The sequence below is a fragment of the Heloderma suspectum genome, chromosome 2 (assembly GCF_057233095.1).
Source record: "Heloderma suspectum isolate Gila_16-S chromosome 2, 16-S_ref, whole genome shotgun sequence".
Classification (NCBI taxonomy): domain Eukaryota; kingdom Metazoa; phylum Chordata; class Lepidosauria; order Squamata; family Helodermatidae; genus Heloderma; species Heloderma suspectum.
Genome location: NC_139459.1, coordinates 104,421,860 through 104,443,268, shown reverse-complemented (window position 1 = coordinate 104,443,268; position 21,409 = coordinate 104,421,860). Strand labels below are relative to the sequence as shown.

The 21,409-nt window shown below is 41.7% G+C and overlaps 1 protein-coding gene across 6 annotated transcripts in view; it reads left to right on the top strand.

The window, feature by feature from the left end:
• RFX3 (regulatory factor X3) overlaps positions 1 to 21,409 on the top strand; it is a 172,833-nt gene that overhangs the window by 52,224 nt on the left and 99,200 nt on the right. For all 6 annotated transcript variants that reach the window (XM_084834413.1, XM_084834412.1, XM_084834411.1 and 3 more), the window contains exon 2: positions 19,327 to 19,451. In XM_084834413.1, coding sequence (XP_084690539.1) covers positions 19,335 to 19,451 — 117 coding nt within the window. In that variant the 5' untranslated portion in view covers positions 19,327 to 19,334. The remainder of the gene's footprint in view (positions 1 to 19,326; positions 19,452 to 21,409) is intronic.

Here is a 21,409-nt window from a genome sequence, read left to right as displayed (position 1 = left end):
AGGTTTTTTTTAAAAAAGGAAGGACTGGCTGGCAGGGCATCTGGGATAGGTGGAGGAGGAAAGCAACTTGCTTGGGACCCCCTCAACGCTAGTGGCAGCTCTGTAGGCAATGAAAAAACAACGTGGGTTTTTCCAGCACACTACGCCCATTGTGCATAAGCTGATGAAATGTTGAACCATTCTTATTTTAAGAAGGATTTTGTAAATATCTTGAGGTCATTGCTATTAACTACACTATTTGAGTTTCTCAAAAAACAGTTACAGGACCAAATGTTTATGTAATACCTTTCCTTTGTAACTTTTATAATGGAAATAGGAATGTTTTGGCAAAACTTGCTGATGAGCCAACTTTAACATTATCAGCACTGCTGAGAACTGGGAAATTATCCTAGATAAATGGAAGGCCAGGATCCAAATAGCTATTTTAGGAGCACCATGGGATTAAACTGTTGTGTATGTGATCAAGCTCCCTTGCCATATTACAAACTGCTTTTCAAAGTCTCCTTAGTTTGAGAAGTTCCTTGCCATGTGGTGTGGGAGTGGGAATGGGGCTGCAGTTTGGAAAAAAGCAAGTCCAAATCCAACTTGAATATCCGGAACGAATTGCCCAGTTCTTGGGGCCTCAGCTGGTGACCCCATGGCTTGATCTAATGGAGATGGAGTTGCATATTTATTTTAGTCAATCTGTTTATTGGTTTAACCAAAACTGGCCATCACAACAGAGACAAGGGTTAAAGTAGTCTTTTGCTGATGTACTGTTTACAATCTGCGGTAGATGTGCCCAGTCCACAGACATTGTCATTAGTTGCTTGACTGCTATTGCAAATACTGCCATTCTTAAGTGATCTGATAATAGTCTTAAATTAACTTGATCTCCAAGCAAATCCTTATACATTTTATCTAGGTTCAATATAAATAGAGCTGTGAAGTATATAATCCCATACAGACTCCATTTCCCATGCTCCACACAGACATACCAGTATACATTAGGAAATTTGGAATATCTTCCTTTAAGATATAGCATAGTTTGGAACCTTAATGGAACATATCATATTTATTGTGAGTTTTGCATAGGTAAGAAAATGGCTTTTTGCTGCCTTAGGAATAGCTGAAACTCTTAGTTAAGAAAAGGTTATTGCTGGGGGAGAGATGTAATTAAGGTTCATATAATTATGAGTGGTATAGAGAGGGGGTTGAGATGATAGTCATTGATACACACACACACACGAATTTGGGATCACTCACCAAAAACAATTACAATACCATTCAGATAGATAAAAGGAAGTATTTCTTGAACAACATATAATTAAATTATGGAATTCTCCATTACAAGATGTGGGGACAGCACCAGCTTAAGAGGTTTTGTTTTTTTTTAAAAAAAAAAAAACAGGATTAAGTCAAAAAAAGAAAAAATATTAGCCATGATAGTTAAATGGTACTTTGATGTCCAGAGGCAGTATATATTGGAGTACTTGATGCTGAGGAAGACAGTAGGGGAGGGCTGTTGCCTTGAGCTAGCCCTGCCCAGTTGTGCCAGCGCATCTGCTGAAGATATGTAACATCATGGTGTTTTGGTGTGTAGTACAAATGACACTCCAGCTAAGGTTCTGTTGTGCTGCTTTGGCTGAAGAATTATTCCAGTCTTCTCCTCCAGTCCCTGTTGCTGTATGCAAAGATTCTTTGATCGGGGTTCACATTTTTTTTGCCTTAGAAAAGTTCTAATTAAAGAATGTAATCTTTTTCTAGCTTGTTTATAGTGTCCAAAAGTAACAGACATGTTTGACAGATGACTTGTTCACTGTTACACTTTATGTTGAGCTTTTTACAATAAAAACCTATTTTTCAGCAAGAAGCAATCAATCAGGATAAGATATTAAAAGATATTACTTTGTCCAAAAATACTGTTGACATGTAGGTCTTCATAGCTGACTGCTGCAGGTAATTAGCTTCACTCTTTTAGAGGAAAGTAAATGGCATCGTAAGTCATTGCATTTTCTGTCATCATCATAATGTAAATGTGTTTAACTTCTGCAATTCCTTAAATTGATTTAGTGGCAGCTGCTTATAGTACAAGTAATGGAAGTGACAAGTGAGTGCTACAAAAGCATTTTTGTGCTGCAAATAAGAACATGATTGACAGACAAGCTCCTTTTTACAAGAATCAGCAATGTCTGAGAACTTTAAAAATGGCCTTGGTCTATACATCTTAAAACTACCAGATCCTTGTAATATTGGAATAATGGTTGCCACTCAAACTTTTCTTAGGGGTGAGACCAAATGTCATTTTTCCCGTCAAAGATTCTTCCAGGTGCACAGCCCATGTAAATACACTTGTCAGATGTAATGTTGGACAGACACTTGCAGGTGAGTGGCTGGAACACTTAAATAGTTGCTCGTTTGCCTTTCCTCCTGCGACCTTTTACTAAACACATAATGCATGTTGTCAGATACTGCAGATAAGCAGGCCAGAAAGCTGAAGTACGTAACCACCTTACAGTTTGCACAAGCAGCTCTATTAGTCTGAAGCATTAATGTTCCTGCAATATTTTAGTGCAGGCCCTATTTGTTCCTTCTCTTTCTGATGTGTCAATGCTTATGTTGCCAAAAGGGCACCATCCATGCCCGAGAGAGAGGGAAGTATTAGCAGGCTCAGTAAAGCCCAAGGTTTGCTTAAGTATAAAAACAACTGGTGACAACCACCCTGCCCCCCACCCAACAAACCAAAAAAGACTGAGACCCAGTTTGGATGATAAAACAACCCATGATTTGTTAACCATGGGTTGTTCTGGAGCATGCAGGCTCCTGACCACTTCCACCACTAAATAACCCAGGGACTCTCTGTTGTTCTCCATGATGTCTGAATGTGGAACTTTGGGTTGTTAAGGAAGAGTTATAATCCATGGTTTGTTCTTGGGTTATAAGTGTGGGTGGTTTCTCCCTCAACAAAAACAGCGAACTGGGGAGGAGGAGGAATGGAGTCTCCCAGAGGAGGGCATGGCTGACTGGAACACTAAATAAAAGCAGCCAACACTGCAACATTTTGTTGCAGGTCTCACTTGTGCTTAATGTTACTGTATGTGGTGGCTTACATAATCTTATTGAAACTATATTAGTTGTACATAAACTATAGGTTATTATCAAATAAATTATGTGTAAACGCTTTTTAGACCTTTAGTTTATGTGACAATCAGAATGGATTTCACTAGTACTAAAAGTATTTGAAGAAGGTGAATGTGAAACTGGAAATTTCTATTATATATATAGATTTTTGTGTGTGACTTATATAAACAGTCTATAGCTATTTTTGGATACGCTTGTGCTGCTTCTGTTATTATCTAATAAAGTCATCACTGGAGGAACCAGTACTTCCTCCTCATAGAATTCCATCAGTAAATTAGCCACACTATTGACAACTTGACTCATTGGGTAGGACCTTCTTATGAGGACTATTTGTCACATTATAGAACTACTACCATTTCTAGATTATCAGAATTGGCAACAACATAGATCAGTTCCCTTCTTTTTGAGTAACAGACTGCAGTACAACATTCTGTTAAAACTATTATGGTCAATGACAGTTGTATGGACAACAAAATAATTTTTTTAAATAATTATTGCGAAGTTTCTCATTTGAGCAGTCCAATTGATATAATAAAATTGCATGTCTGTAAAGGTTGGCAGGGTGGCTGGATTCAGATACTGTGAGATGTTCCTCAAAGCAAGCACATTCTAGACTGGAGATAAGCCTGTAAACTGGCACCTTACATGGAGATCTGAAGCTCAAATACAATTGTCATATTTATTGAACATATCCAATCAATTCTGTGACAAGTGCCCCTGACTACTAGTTAGCATTTGGACTCAAGTCAGACTGTTGGTTTTGGCCTTGAAAGCTGTACATAGCATTGAACCAACATGTTAGGGATTATCTCTCTGCAAGACCCTATGCATCCATTAAAATCTTCTGCAGAAGAGGATGGCTTACACTCCTTTTTATATGCAAGGTAAAATCAGTGGATAGATGCAGCAGTACCTCTCAGCGTAGTTATGCATATCTCCTCAGAAGTACAGTTGGATGAAGCCCCCTGTTTTGATTTCTGTAACCTTCAATTTTTTTCAAGCACGAGTTTGTTCCATCTTGTTTCTGCATCAGTTCTGAATGCTTTTTTTAAAAATCCGCATAAACGTTCGTATTTTCATGTAGATGAAAATGTATACACATTTTTGTACATGATCCCCTAAGACTGGGGTCTTCAACATGGTTCCTGTGGGCTTCCTGTCCCTCTAATTTTTATTTTATTTCTTAAGATTTTAAAATTATTTTTAAACTAGGAGGCTGGCATGCTGCAAAGCAAAGTGCTGCCCCTCCAGCACCACCTTTATTTGGATTTGAAAGAGTGGTTTTGTGTTTTGGAGCTCATATCCCACCTCTGTCTTGTTCTTAGGTTCTTGGGCAAGTTACTTTTCCTTTACTGTCACCAGTTTGCCTTCTGGAAGATGCGTGTTTTATGACTGGTCATTCCCACCATGGCAACCATTTTATGAATGAGCGTGACCCCAATGGCAGCCATTTTGTGAGAGTGCCCATGACACTCTCTCAAAGATGTAAATGTGCCCACCAACCCCAAAAGGTTGGGAATCTCTGCCCTCATATATACATATTTTGCAAGCACTTCCCCTAATGAACACATTTTTGTATGCAATTTCTACTACTCTATCCATTTTTTTATTGGGGAAGTGTGCAAACCAAAGGATAATTGAATTCTGGTTCACATATTTGTTCAGGAAGTGTGAATTACATTAGTTTGTATTTCAAATGAGAATCAAACAAATTTTGCCCCTACCCCTACTCAGAAATAAGAACCATTAGTTCAGTGGCGTTTGCTCTCCGGTCAATGTGTATCGGCAACTAGCTTCAGTTGCCTAGTTGTAAGGCGACTGGAACTGCTCGTTATTGCTCATTGACAGAAGTGTGATGTTTTAAATTATGATATGAGGTTGTATTTAGAAATGGGAATTAATTATGCTATATGCTGCTGTATTCGTGCTATTGTCACCTGTTTCGCCTGAGGAGGAGCTTGAGGTCTTGGTGGTACCTTGCATTGCCAAGATGTAAGGAGGAACCAGAGTTTATGGTCTGTTTTCGGACTCCTCATTTTTTTCAACACAGATATGAGGAAACCTCAGAGGGAGTATAAGAGAAACAAGAGTTTATTCATATTCTGGTACCACTTACAATAACAATTTCCCCTGGAATGCTATCACAAGAGTAGAATCACACCTCACAAAACAAAAATTGTAAGGGCCAAACTGGAGGCTATGGTGGCAACCACCTTTTATTGTTCAAGTGTATGCTCTGATCAGATATAGAGCAGAGAGTTGGGATTTTTAAAATTTAAATATCAAAAGGGGTATATGGGGAGGGGAGCAGCACCCTTCCCTACGTTATCTGCTTGTGGTCCATCACTCCAGGTGCTCTTTTTCTATCCTGGCTCTTATACTGGAAGTGAGCTCAGCAGTTTGGGTGATGGATTCAGATCTCCTCTCCCACATATTCATGTTGAAATTAGACACCCATCCTTCTCACTTTATATGTGAATGGGTCAGACATCTAAACAACAAACATGGCTGCCGCCATAACATTTAGTTTGCCCCTCTGAAATAAACCATCACAGAATGGGTTGGATCCGAAGGTGCCCTTTCACACCCTAAGGGCTATTTCCAGTTTAGCAGAAAAATGGTAACTGACAAGGATGTCTCTAAATCTAAAGACATTCTTCCATTTGTGCAAGTTTTTGTATAAAATTTTGCACAAGCTCTTTCTGAAGACCTTTTGAATGGCCCACTAAAGTATATATGCTACAGCCTGCATTTTTCTTATGTTTCTCATATTGCAAATGCTATCCTCATATTACTATGCTGCTGCATTACAAGAAGTCTTCTGCTAGTGCTTACAGAAGAGTTCAACAGAGAGCACTGTCTCCTTCTGTTTATGGTTGTTTGGATCCAGGCTACTAAGTTTGAAACATACTGTGGTATTTTTGTCCATGAAACTGTGGCAATGTGTTAGTGCAAGCATCCCCTTTTGAGTATCTTTTTTGTGTTTTTCTGTATATTTTTTACGTTTGGATTAGTTTTAGCCCATATTTTTGTGAAACCTTAGAAATAGTACTACTCGGTGATTTTTAATTTGAGAAGTATCTGTAAGGTGAAAATCAAGGGGAAGGAGTACATGATTAGGGGAATATAAAAACTCTTCTTTTGGTATACAAAAGCATGATATTTTCCTTAACTCTGAGTGCTTTCTCATATGGTACTGGTGGAGTATATTTGGGTGTATTGGTTAGGAAATGTGTTTCACATATCAATGGACCATTTCTTTTTAATGTGTTTAATTTTGTTGTTTACATTCTTTAGGTTTTAACATATGTTCATAATACTATAACATCTTTATAATGGATCGTGACATTCCAATGCCTTCCATTTAGAATCCCTTCCCCTTATACCAACCACTCTATTTGCGGCTGCCTCCAGTTTCTATTCACTGAACTACACAAAGATATCCCCCCCCCCCAATGGTGGGTGGAGGGGTGTGGGGGAATGGAGGAAAGGGGACTTGGGTTGATTAATGTAAATTTTTATGTGGTCTACAAAAAGAGGTCTAACTGTAGAACTGATTAAGTTTGAAGTCAACACATTCTGACTGACCTTTACAGCCAACTATTATTTTCTACTAGTATTTATTTATTTATTTATTAAATTCATTAATCACCCATCTGGCTGGTCACCCATCCACTCTGGGCGATGTACAACATATAATAAAACAGTTTAAAAGAATAAAATTCTACAATAAAAACATTTTCTAAAATACCCTAACCCACCCCAAATGCCTGCCTGAACAACCACGTTTTTAATGCACAGCGGAAGCTCATTAAAGAGGGGGCATGACGGAGTTCCTTAGGGAGGGAGTTCCACAGAGTGGGAGCCACCACAGAAAAGGCCCTCTCCCTCGTCCCCACCAGTCTAGCTGTCCTGGCTGATGGGACAGAGAGAAGGCCATCCGAGGCTGATCTTGTGAAGCGGCCTGTCTGGTGTTGCTGGAGGTGCTCCTTAAGATAGGCTGGGCCGGAACCATATAGGGTTTTAAAGGTCAAAAACAACACCTTGAATTTGGCCCGGAAAACAACTGGTAACCAGTGAACAGTTGTGAACTTTGATCTAGCCACAAGACTGCAATACCATTATATGTATTTTCAAAACAGATACTGGTTTCCTCAGCCTGAATTAACTTATGTATTAATAACTCAAGCTGTGATTAATTGCATAGGTTTTTACTATTTTTCTTATAATTTATAAGCCTGGTATTTTTCCTCTGTGTATATACATACAATATACATTGTATGTATATAGTCTAGAATCTACTAATCAGATGTATTTTTCTAGTTAGATCACTGAAATTCTTTGCCTTTGGGGTTTGGAAAAGCTAGATTCTGAGCTTTAGTCAGGATTCATGATGAAACCAGATGTTTAGCACATACCTTCCTTTAGGTAGCAATCCCATTGTTCCTGGGAAGCTATCCCAGGGTCATAGGATTTTGCAAATCCCTCTTCGTAGCTCCTGTGGAAACATCTGCAGCCCTTACCTCCCTGATGTTGGAGGTCCAGGGTTGGGAGAGGGAATTGGGGGATGGCATGGGTGGATTTGGGGAAGCTTTGTAAACTATTCCCCAGACACAGCTCCAACATAGGTGGAAATTTATACCATCCACGCAAGCACTGGGAGGGAAATTGGCTTTTAAAAAAAAAATCTAATAAAGTGAGCCCCCCCCCCCCCAATCTATCTTCTTCATTGCTGGGCTTGTGCTGGCAGGATTTTGGGTGTCTCAGAGTCGCCAACATCTGAGTTCTCCACAGCAGCAGATTGGATTTCCCTACCTGGGCCCTCAGAACTGCCAAAAAGTTTTAGTTAAAATAAAAGTCTTTATTAAAAAGGGAGAGAGAAAATTTGCTGTATTCGAAGTATAATGCTTCCTAATTAACAACTATTCCTCATTTCAAAGTTGACTCCTCACCATGTTCTAAGACTGCAGTCCCATCCCCATTTAGTGTTAAACTCAATGAGACTTCTGAGTAAGCTTGCATGGGACTGGGCTATAAAACACTTGAGAATTTACTTTACAAAGGCTCTTCTGTTAGCTGTAATGCAGCTTTTGTAGTTCTAAAAGCAAGCTAAATGATTGTACCAAGAAATGTTACAGCATCAACATCTTTGCTGTATTCTTCTAAAGTTCTGAGCTAGGAGAAAGGGAGAAAAAGAGCCCCTGAACCCTGCAGTTGCTGTCAGGGAGCAGGGAGGGTTGCAGTGGCCAAGACAGGATGCCAGGCTTCATGGGGCCACCAACTTAATGCGAAGGGGGAGCAGTTTGGGGTCGTTTGCAACACATGAGATTGTTGCCAAGCCGCAGTCACCCTGCAGATTCCCTCCAGAAAAGGTGCATTTCCGCAGAGTTTTAGTCCATTCCCCCCCTGCAGTGTGGCTCCCAAGCGGTTCAGCTGTTGTGTGCCTCATTTGTCCAGATTAAATCCGGCATGATAGGCGTGCCCAGGGGTGTGTCTTTCATCTGGCTGTGACCTCAAGGTGTAGGGACCTTGCAATAGCCTGCGCAGATACAGATCAGGTTTCTTTACTTTGCACTAACTGTAATTCATTCTTATCCCCCCCCCCAAGTAAACAATCTGGGTTTAGCTGCCTAATTTTCTAAAACTGCTAAATCTCTAAGTCTCTAAAAAGTTAAATCTCCAAAATCATTAAATCACTATAGCACTAAATCACTATACTGCTAAGTTGCCATATACCTAAATCACTATCATGCTAAATTGCTGTACTGCTAAAGTGCCAAAGCGGCACCTGGGGCTTTCTCCTGCTTTAGCGATATGGTGATATACTGTGGCTCCGTATGCATAATATTGCTGTATGGTTCCATCTCGCAGTAGGGACGTGGGAGTCTCATTTCTGTGGAGGCTGGCAAACTGTGGAGACTGGCAAGCACACTTGTTTGTGGGATGTAGGGAAACTTCCAGAGAAAAGGCTCTGCTCCTTTTCTCTGGATACCTAATATCGCTTACAAGACATTTCCTTTCCCTGAGCATGGGAAAGAGGTGGGTGGGGACCAAGTCTCTCAAACATGGTTGATGACGTTTATTTCGACTGGCAGGACTCCGCCCACCCCACCCCAAAGTAAGGCAGATTAGAGTGCAGTGTGACCTGTGAAAGCTGTTGGTTTGGGAGGGATATAGTCTGCTTTTTTCAGCTCAGTGTACTGTTGACGGACCAAAGCCGATTTCAGGAAAAAGTGGAGAAAAGCTGAAAGTGATGTGTTTCCATGAAGAGTTTCAAGTTTTCAATCTCTGAGCAAAACCGTTCAATTCTAACGTTGCAAACTACTAGCCTGAACTGTGAAGGACTGAATATTACCCCCCCACACACACACACACACTCAAACACGCATCAAATCAAGTTAATCTCAGCATGGCCCACTTTGTTTTTAGTCTGGAATACTTGCTATCTCTGATTAGCAAACATATGGTCATTGCCCCCCCCCCCCATGCTCTTTCGGACTGAACACATTTGAATGTCATGCTAAACCATAGTTTAGCCTGGTGCGACTGAGGCACAACGAGCCTCGGGCTCACGTACTCCCCCTCCTCTCTCGTCCTCCAGCATAGCTGCAAGGAGGAGTTCAGAAGCTTGTGCTCCCATTTTTGCTTAACCACAGCTTGTCATCATGTTGCCCTTACCAACAACCTGTGGTTAATGTTAACAGTGGCTTGTTTGTTTGAAACAAGCAAACTTTAAAGCCTGCTGGAGCCTCACCCTGCTAGAGCCTCACAATTTAAAGCATCAGTGCAGTCTTCTAAGTACGTTGATGGATTTAATTTTAATTTCTTCACCTTTTTGTATAGAAAAATCATTGGGTCATTTTTAAAGGGGATCATATGCAGACGTAGGACATCAGAATTATAGTCTACTGTAACTTCTTTTTTTCATCATACAAGGACCCTACCAGTCCCCTGCTGCTTTCTCCAACACACTAAGCAAGTAACAAAACACCAGAAAGATTCAACCTCCTGTAGGCCACAGGCCAGCTCATGTGTACACTGATGCAATGTGCCTCCATACCATTCCTGCTCACCTTCCATTGTTCTGATAAGCTGGAAAGCATAGTGTACCAGGGCTAGGGATGTACGAAAGTCGCTTACCTTTCCGCGGATTATGTTCATGGTGGGGGGGAAGGCGTTCCGTCCCTCCCCCTGGAATCCTTGACCGGGGGGGAGGCGATCCGGTCCTCCCCCCCCGGAATCCTCGATGGCCGGCTGTGCTCCACTGCAGCTCTGCGGAGCAGCCGGCCAGGCCCAGGCCAGGGCCGTCCGCGGCCGGATTTCCGGCCGCGGAGGGCTCTGGGTAAAAGACAAAAACAAAACGCGTATGCAAATGGCGGCAGCTATGGCCACCGCCATTTGCGTTCCTTATTTTTCGCCGTCTTAGTCTACATCAATATTTACGTAGACTATTATGGCGAAAATAAAGGGGAACGCAAATAACGTAGTGGGCGCTATTTGCATCCCTTTTTGATTCGCCATTTTAGTCTACGTAAATATTTACGTAGGCTAAAACGGCGAATCAAAAAGGGACGAAAATAGCGCCCACTACGCTATTTGCGTTCCCCTTTATTTTCGCCGTAATAGTCTACGTAAATATTGACGTAGACTAAGACAGCGAAAAATAAGGAACGCAAATGGCGGCGGCCGTAGCCGCCGCCATTTGCATACGCGTTTGTTTTTTTTAAACCAGGATGTGATAGGCTACGTAAGTTTTTACGTAGCCTATCACGTCTCTGTAAAAAAAAACACCCAAAACGACAAGACAGCAAATGGCGGCGGCGGCAGCTGGTCGGAAGACCAGCCGCCACTGCAGCCTCTGCCGCTGCCGCCCGGAACATCCACCCCAGGTAAGTCTCGTCCTGGGGGGGATCTGCGAGGGGGCGGGGGGTGGCAGGCCGTTCTGCCACAGATTTCGGGGGGCCGAATGCACTGGCATTCGGCCTCACCAAGATCCGTGGTGGAATTCTCTGACATCCCTAACCAGGGCAGCGGGAAGGGACTGGGGATGTAAATCGTCTTTAGTACCAGTTGCATCAGCTCATCTAAGGCCTGTTGGTATCTGCATTGGAGACTGTACATCACATGTTTTGTAACACCCTTTCACTAAACACAGCACTGAGAAAGGGATATCATTTCCCTCCCTTGGATATGGAACGTAACTAGTGCTGAACTGAAAGTTGTGTATTGCATATATTGGGTTGCATATTAGATTGGAGGGTCCACCAACTTTCCAGAGTAGATTTGGAGGGTGTTCGGGTTGCTCCAGGGGGGAGAAGAAGACAGGGAATTCCCATTCTGTAAGCAGAGTGATAATCTTGGATCTAACTCATTTTCACTTTCTATGAACACCTCTTTGCAAAAACGTGTAAAACGGTTCGCAACGGGATGGGTGTCATGTGAATCAGGTGCTTATTTCTGTTGCTAAAGCAGCCAGACTGACATGCTCTCACCTTCATCAGGTCCTATATACAGCAGAATGTGGAAAGGATCACATCCAAATGAACATCCCAGTGTCAACAGTGTTGTGTGGAAGAGCACTATCTACATTCAGATCTAAATGTTGATGTCAAGCCACACTGCATTACTTTCAGTGAGATGCTCATCCCCATCCATATCCTGCCCCAGTAGTCATGTGTAACCTCAAGTCACTAGACCTGGATCTGGGCAAAAGTCTTACTGCACAGTACTGGTGAAGCAGTATGCGAGGGCAGATTACCATCAGATCCCTTATGTTCAATGAATATGTATTTGTGGAAATTGAAGATCTGATACACTATCTATGCTTGTATCCCTTACATGCATTACTGCATTCAGAATTCCTTGGGAATATTATATCTGGGTTGCAACCTGAATGCCCCGTAAGAAATACGTGTTATTTGCTGTCTTGGATCAAGAGAGTCATGTCACCCAGCAGGTTGCATTTTTTTTACCTTAGTGGCTTAAAAAAAATATTGGTAAAGCCCTAACTGCTGTCACAGTTCACTGTAAACGTGATTCTTTGGTATAAAAATCTAGATGTATTTTAGTTTAGATTCATAGTACTCTTTTTTATTTGTTTAGTTACTCCAATGTTTTATTCCTGTTGTACAGTTTGTAATTTTACAGTCGTAGTAAACTGTACTGTAATAGGTTTTATTAATGGCCTTTGGCTTGCAAATAAATGACATGACATTACTGGTGAGGAATAAAATTACCAGTGCAACACAAGACAGAGAGAATCTGCCTAGTTCCTTTGGTGTTGCAATCTGGAGTGATGGCAAAGGGAGTGTTAAATCTGCCTATAGTGATGCAGTCATGTAGCCAAATCTGATTGGTGACATGGCATCGCTGACATCATGATTGCGACATGTTCCTTGATTGGCTTGGATCACACTGTGAAGAAGTCCCTTTAGGTTAAAAAAAAATATCAGTGAAACAGCAGCAGATCAGGAAAACTGTCATGAAAAATATGCACAGTGGTGGAAGGTACCCTTTTTGTGACCCTGTCATCTGCAATGGCAATTTTCACACTGAATATTAAACCTCACAAAAATCTGATATAGCATTAGATATAAAACCAGTGGGTTTTATTTATATTTACTAGTCACTAAGGGTACAGTCCTATGGCCACTAGACAGCATCTAGATGGCCATAAGATTTTTGGTTCATGGGATCCAAGCTTAGAGCTTGGTCCCCAGAAATCTGACTCCCCACGCCCACCGCTTCGTAGGAGGCATGGGTCATCCCTGCCTCCACACTCAGAAGAGCAGCATGGAGCGGGCAAAAAGGGGGTGTTCCTGTGGGTGGGAAGGGGAGGGGACCACGGAAGCACCAGTACAATGTCCCCACTCCAAGGCGCCCTGGCTAGACAGCCAAAATCAGCCATCTTGCCGCTAATGCAGGGCGGCCGGAGCATGGAGGAGAAGATCCTGTCCACGCTCTGCCTGCCCTGCATTGAATAGTTGGCCGCCTCTGAGTTTGGAGGTGGCCAACTATCTCCTTAGGATTGCGCCCTTATTAACCCAGTCCTCTAGGTAATGTAATATTATTGTGGCTTACATAGTTACTCATTGCATTAGTATTCTGCCCAATAACCAAAGCTCTCTAGGTGGTTTACAAAAGTGTAGAACCTTAAAATATAATATGAAAACCATTTACATGCAAAAACAATTTAAAGCAATCAACAATAAAAAAAAATCCTACGACCAGTTAAATCTATCATATGCAGTCAGTACTGTGTCCAATTCTGGGCACCACACTTTAAGAAGGATGCAGACAAACTGAAGAGGGTTCAGAGGAGGGCAACAAAGATGATCAGTGATCAGGGGACTGCAAACAAAGCCCTATGAGGTGAGACTGAAAGAACTGGGCATGTTTAGCCTTGAGAAGAGAAGACTGAGGGGAGATAGAATAGCGCTCTTCACGTACCTGAAAGGTTGTCACAGAGAGGAAGGCCAGGATCTCTTCTTGATCATCCCAGAGTGCAGGACACGGGAAAATGGGCTCAAGTTACAGGAAGCCAGATTCCGGCTGAACATCAGGAAAAACTTCCTGACGGAGCAATACAACAATGGGGAGGTGGTGGGTTCTCCCACACTGGAGGCATTCAAGATGAATCTGAACAGCCATCTGTCAGGGATGCCTTGACTTAGATTCCTGCACTGAGCAGGGAGTTGGACTCGATGGCCTTGTAGGTCCTTTCCAACCCTACTATTCTATGATTCTATGAAATCCCTGGGAGTAGAGGAAAGTCTTAACCTGGTGCTGAAATGATGACAATGTTGAACCCAGGTGGACTTCACTGGGGACAGCGTTCCACCATCAGGGGGCCACCACAGAGAAGACCCTCTCCCTTGTGCCATCCTTTGAACCTCCTTTAGAGGAGGCACCTGGAGGAGGGTCTCAGCCAACAATCATAGTGTATGTGTAGGTTCATATTGGGAGAAGTGTTCCATCCTGTATTTTGGTCCTGAGCAATGTAAGGCTTTATAGGTCAAAACCAGCACCTTGAATTGGGCTGGGAATATACAGGCAGCCAGTACAAGTGGGCCAGAATTGTTATTGTATGTTCACTATATTATCATATTATATGCAAAACCATTCAGTCTATTTATTTCATTTCACATTGATAAAATAGTTCCCCAATGCTCATGAGGTTTTTTATTGTCACTCTTCAGCAATTATTAGCTCTGATGTGGGGCAGAAAATGTTCCATTTCCAGAACACGTTTCCATGTGCAGACAATTTTTGGATTCAGAATTTTCCAGAAAACCCACATCACTTTATTAGCACCCATTTGTTTTACAGAACAGAAGCATAATACTTTGTTCTATGCAACTCCTGTATTGTTAAAAATTCTGAGAATTTTTGTATTCTGGAAAATGGGTGAAATTCTGGCCTTTCACAGATATAAGTTATGTAAATAATTAAGCCCCCTTGCTTCTATATGATTAATCAAGTCCGCTTTTTAGCTAGAGATGTTTTCTGTTCTGGGGAGAAAAAAGAAATATTAGTGTACTTGAGTGTAAATTGCAATCTTTTATTTTCAGTACTGAATTAAGAACCTGTAACATCATTTAGTATAGACGTTAAAGCAGATGTAGTGCAACAAGACTTTACAAACTCTGGTATTTAGAATAGCAAATTAATTGCTGATGAAAGTGCTTACTAAAAATAGTTACTATTAAGATGGCATATTTGCACTGTGTGATTTGCTAGGTAACTGATGGATCAGATTGTTAAACCATTCATTCTGGTATGTAAGGCACAGAACACAGAAGGATCCCTACTGTGCATCTTCAGCGTATTAAATAACCCTGAACAACTTTTCCAAAAGAATGTTGGGGGAGATAAATTTTGTAATAAAGCATGTGTTCTAAACATTATTGCTTAAATTGAAGAGATGCTAATCTTGTCACAATCAGCAGCTGGGCTAGTGCAGTATTCTTTTCCTTTCCTAGGGGTTAATTAGTCTTCTTTCAAAATGTGGCCTATTTATCTGTAGATTCACATGATTCAGCTAGTGCTGGTTGTACAAAGCAGGCCCATTAACAGGCGGGTGTGTCTAACTGCTTAATTAGCCAGAATAAAAAGGTCTTTTGTCAAACAAGCATCTGTTGCTGGTGACACACCTGACAGTCGGCATTAGGCAAGGATGGCTAGACTGAAGTTGGGCACGTCTCCCCTGCGGTCATATACAGTTCGTTTACATATGGGCAGCGTTATTATAAAACAGCAGGGGTTGTTTAGCTTTTCAGAATAGATCAATCTGACTGCTTTTGTTGTGCGATAAGCAAATATCACTTGAAAAGAGCACTGTAAAAGAACTATACTAACAGTTACTTCAAAGCATGACATCAGCATCAGTTGATGCATAGAAAGAGGAACGCAACGTTGGCTATGCCATGTTATTATTCATGTTTTCTCTAGTACGTCTCACAAGCAGAGTGCCTCTAAAACAACCCTATAGGGTAGTTCTTAAAATTGTCCTTTCACAGATGGGTGGGTGAAAGATAGGAGTTTGTCCATAGCCATTCAGTATGTCTGTGTGGAAATTTGAACCCATGAATTTGAACCATAGTATGACTTCCATATATATTAGAATTATCATGCTTATTCATGTACTTCCTTGAGCCTTTGGAGATCGGGTAAGGTAAAAGTCTGTGCAAGTTCAGCACCTGAAAAATACTTCTGAAACATAAGAGTTTCAAAGCATACCTCTGATACATAGAGATAACTTTTTATTACTTTCCATTCATTAAGAACAGAAGAAGAGCCCTGCTGGATCAGACCAAGGGTCCATCTAGTCCAGCATTCTGTTCACACAGTGAACAGTGAACCAGCTGTCAACCAGGAAACCACAAGCAGGATACGAGTGCAACGGCACCCTCCTGCCCATGTTCCCCAGTTACTGGTGCACATAGGCACGCTGCCTCTGATACTGGAGGTAGCACATGGTCATCAGGACTTCTTAATTTAAATTTAATAAATAATTTAAATTTAAATAATTTAAAATAAATCATTCTTTTAAAAGCAGCCGTCATACCAAAAGGAAATGCATGATTTCTGTGTAGTTAAAAAAAAATGGGGGGAAGACTTATTCTTAATACTTTAGGGCTGCAATCCTATGCACATTTTTCTGAGAGTAAGCCCCATTGAACACAGTGGGACGTTTGAGTAGATATGCATATGATTGCACTGTAGGTTACAATCCTTTACACACTTGCCTGGAAGTAAGCTCCATTGAACTCGTGGAACTTGCTTTTGAGTAGACAGCCTCCAAAACTAATGAAGGGTACCCATCTCAAATCCTACTCAAAGTATAACTTCTTTGTTACTAAACTCAGTCAGTCGCTGCATTAAATACATGACTTTTCTTTTTCTTGCTGAGAATGCACACAGTTGAGACATAGGCAGATTCAAGCCTTATCCATAGTATGTAAATGGCCATCCTTGACTGGGACTGGGGGCAGGGAAGAGTTTATGTTGAATTTATTGTTGCATTTATTTTTGGCTCATTTCTTAGTAGTTAGAGTGTCTCTGTAAGCAGCATCGTTACAAATGTTTTAAATATTGGGTTATGTTATCCTTCCCTGAACATGCTTCTAGTTCAAATGGAGTTTAAAATTGAATCCCTGAAAGATGCTATTTCCTTTACTTGTACTGCTTTCAACGTGCATTAGATGAAAAGGATATATTTCTGTTAGCTGCAAAGAACAAAATTAGGGCCAACTGTTTCCATGTAACATTTTTTGATACAAAGCACTAGTAAGTTTTCTGCAGTTGTAGTAAGCTATGGAGCATAGACTTGTTTATGATTCGCTCAGAGAGCACATCTTTCTTGACTTTGATTTACATTCAGGGAAACCACAGTGTTTAATTTCATTTCGTTTTGTTTTAAATAATTGGGGAAGAATTGGCAGAACCAATATTAGTAAATGTGGAATAAACCTAGCATGTGATTGCAACAGTACCAAAGTTTGGATCCTAACTTCCATTCTATGGATGGAATAGAGCTTTCCCCTTTCCCTCTGCAGCCTGCTGCACCCCCATCTGCTCCTGAAGGTGGGGGAACCCTCTGGAGCAGAATGGCATGTCGTGCAGATATTGGGGACCTTCCTGTCTTGAGCAGAAGTACCTTATGTTTGTAAAACATCATGTTTTGGTATTTTGGTTGTATTTGCATGTTTTATATAATGTAGCAGTATGACTCCCTGATTGTGACGTTACAACACATAACCTCAAATGACTTGGCTTGTGACAGTGCTAAAGATGATGATGATTAACTTTCAAGCCCTTTTTTACCACTAGTTACACCATACCATTCTAATGGTTAGGAACTCTGCACTTGTGTGAGGCCCAATCCAGTGCCAATGCCATGACCCCTATCTTTCTGTGGGGAATAGCTTTGCTGTGGAGGAATGGGGCAGATACCTACTCTCCTTCTTACCTTTTTTAAAAACAAATCAATGGCAGTGGTAAAAACAACAAAAACAGGCAGGCAGGTAGAACACAATCTGGACAAAAAAGGAAGATAAAGGAGAGAAAAGGAAAATAATTGTGTTGTGTGAGACCTGCAGTTTGCAAAATTTTGGCAGTAATATAATATAACTTAAGTGAAACCGTAAAGGAGGAAGAAAAAGATGAGGAAAAGTTAAAGAAAAAGACACATGTGTTGAGAAGCATGTGTTGAGAAGGAAGTGAGGAAGGATATCAAAATATTTATAGGAGGATCATTCCAAACGTATGGGTTAAGTTAAAGATAAAGTACCAAAAATAGAGAACAAAATCACAGGGCCTGAATTGGAAGAAGAGAGTAGGAAGAAAAAAAAGCATTTGATGGATTGTAGCAAGAAATGTAGCGGGTACAGATCAGCCAAGCCCATCCAGGGCTTTAAAATGACAAAGCAATAGCTTACCCTAGTTTGGAAAGCAAATGGGGAGCTGGTCGAATGAACAGTGGAGAGGAGTGATATCGTCAAAGCGTTGTGGAAAGTTTGGGCAGCAAAATTCTGAACAAAACATTTAAGAAGGGAGAAACTTGACTTTGTTTTAACAGATTTATATCCCACCTTCTTCCATTTAGGTTTTCAAGGTAGCTTACAAATGTGTTTTGAATAAAGTTGTTTTCATTCTCAGTAGGTGTGGCTTTCACATATAGATCTTCTACTCTAGAACAAATCAACAGATTCTTACCTTACCAGTGATGCCTGGTCTGGTGGGTAGCACAAGTGGTTCATTACCATCTGGTATTGTCCCCCAGCAATGCATCAGCAGGGGAAGAAGGGCAAAGAGCAAGCCCTCCCCAAAGTGCCCCTGCCCTGCCAATCAAAGAGCAGAGCAGATAACAATATCCTGGTCAGGGCTGTTCCTGGAGCACAGTTTGTCCTCCCCACAGTTGGCTTGATGGCAATTAGAATCTTAGCAGGAGGGGACTTGATGGAATTGCCTTCCTTCCTCACTGACGTCAGCGGTGGTTGTGGCTGTCACAGCCTTTGTGGTAGGAGAAAAAGCAAGCCCACCACCAGAAATACCACCTCCAGACAAATCCGTGAGTGGTGCAGATCCATGTCAGAAGAGCAGGGCTTCTCCCATCATACAGTTCTTCATTCCCACAGGTAGCTGTCTTGTTGGCAGTAATGCAAAAAAGAAGCAAAGCTTGGATCAGTGCCCTAGCAGTAGTTGTTTTTGTTTTTAAACAAAAAATCCTTTAAAGATCTACTCGTAGAATTTGTTAAATATCTGAAAGGGAAGATTTAGAAAATAGCACTAAACAATAGCAAATAAGAAATATTGAAGGTAGGAAGTGAAAAGGGAAAATAATAAGTTCATGTTACCCATTTTATAGTAACAAGCTTAAGTAGCCACTGGGACAATCAAGCAGAAATTTCCCAAATCATTTGAAGAACAACTGATAGGAAAAGTGAAGGAGCAGAAAAATAGCTTAAGTTGTTTCCAGATTACTTATTTATTTTGGGTGCATAGCTTTTTGAAGCAGGTTTTTAAAATAAATGACGCAAATAGAACACAAGGAATAATAATATCCTATAGTATAGCGTGGCAGCCTAAAGAGAACACTTTCTCTTACAAGGGGAAAGTCTTTTCATTAATATTTAGAAAGAACAAGAGACCAAAAGTTAAAAAAGAAGACAATATTTAATGTTCATATTTTTAAATTTTATACAGAAACGAGAATGCAGACATCAGAGACTGGGTCGGACACAGGTTCGACAGTGACTTTACAGACTTCTGTGGCTGGCCAAGCAGCCGTGCCCACCCAGGTGGTACAACAGTTACCAGTGCAACAACAGGTATGTGCTTGGCAACTTTGGATAAAACATGAAAAACAAGTCATTTTAAAAAGCCTTATTAGAGAGTGGGGGGCATTTTTGGAGAGAGGCGCTACTGGAGAGGGAAGGGCTAACCCTCCCCTCACCAACATTATGACCCCTTCAAAAATTGCCCCCTGTTCAACCAGTCTTTTAAAAAGTCTTCCATGGATGCCAGTGGAGGGTTTTTAAAGCCTTATGGCTGGCAGGGGGGCATTTTCAGTATGGGAGGGTATGTGTGTATAGGTATGGGCAATCACATCAGGCACCCACTTTGGAATGTGGCTCTGCCCGCTGTGGGCATGCAGTCCCCACTGTGCTTGAATGGAGCTAATTAGGACCGAAAATGTTTCCCCACCCTTGCTGTAGAGGCTAAACCAGATGTGGTGTGTGAGACCCATGACTTGGATGTAAATGCTGGCAGCTCTGTGGGAGTAAAAAGTCTGGTATAGATACTATTTCTTTCTCCAGGTTGGTGTGAGGAAGGCATCCTTACAATGGGTTAACTCCCTCTATCAGCCAGGAAAAGTAGGGACCATGTGACAGAGTTTTGTGTAGTCTGCTGGTCCTCAACTTGTCTTTGCCAGTTCATCCCAGCTTTTCACCCAAGACAGAGCTTCTGTCCTATCTGCTGCAATTTTCTGCAACTTAATCCTCTTCAGCTATTCTGTTTATACTACTTATCTCTTTAGACTCTTTATCTCTTCAACCCCAACTCATTTCTTCTCCCTAGTTTCGTTTTTGAGCTCTCCCTTCTTCGGTTTCTATTCTGTTTGTTCTGCTATATCTCATCATCTTTATGGCTTTTCCAGGAAAGAAAGCTGTAAAGAAAGCAAACAGAGTCATCCCCAGGCTTCCTAGAAGCCCACCAAAAGCTAAGCAGGCCTATGACTTCAGCCCCACATTGGAGCTCAGTTCCACTGGACACCTACAGTTGGAGAGACCTAGTGAGACTCAGCCTGCCAGATCTGTTTGCCCACTCAGTGTCAGGGACATTGCTACATGTGGCAGCAGCCTCCCATTGAAAGAAGCAATCATAGTTAAGGGAGTTGGGGTGTCTGTATCCTCAGACCACACCACCCTCTCCCAAACTGGTCCAGAGCTCTTCAGGAGCCTAGAGTTGGAGTAAGAAGATGAAAGGATCAGGAGGCTGCCAGCATGAAGTACCAACATCTCGGCAAAGGGAAGCGTGAAAGGCATCTCCAGTTCCCCACACCCTTAGTGCAACAGGTGGCTACTTTGAATGCTAGTTTCACTTTCAGTAGTGAGGACGAATTCACACCTCCTCCCCCCATGCTACTCAGGCAAAGGGAACCTGGTGAGTCTGTGCACCCTCCATCACTAACATGTTGCAAATGGATAAATTAGTCCTCTCTCAGCTTAGAAAACCTGTCTTGGACCAACTAATCAACCATCTTCTAGACAAGTAGGCTCCAAGGCCAACTTGCCCTCTTAAATGCACCTGCAAACCACACCCTTCTGATCTCTCCTCCCCCCAGCCAAGATCCAAAAATACAACTAAGCCTCCCAGCTCTCTCCATTCAAACACACAGCCTAATTCCACTCACAGCCAGCATTCCTTTGCAGACTCTCAAGAGGGCACACCCAATCCCTGCTCTACTGCCAAGGTTACCACTCCCAGAGCTCCTAATTCTTATTCCCAGCCACCTCAGTATAGCACCTCCTCTCCCCATATCCCCTGCTGTGGGACAGAGGATGTCTCTGCAGACAGATTCTTTAATAAAGAGGATTTTCCTTACTCCCTAAGGCAATTGCTACTTTAGCCATTAACCTGGCAGAACCAGAAACAACACAGTAATGAGGTGTGGCTATATTTCCAGAGCCCAGCCCAGCCACCAGAGAGATTCCCTTTCCAAATTCTTTCAAAAAAACTATTGAAGGAAGAATGGACTTCTCCCCTCCAAGGTAAAAAAGGAGTA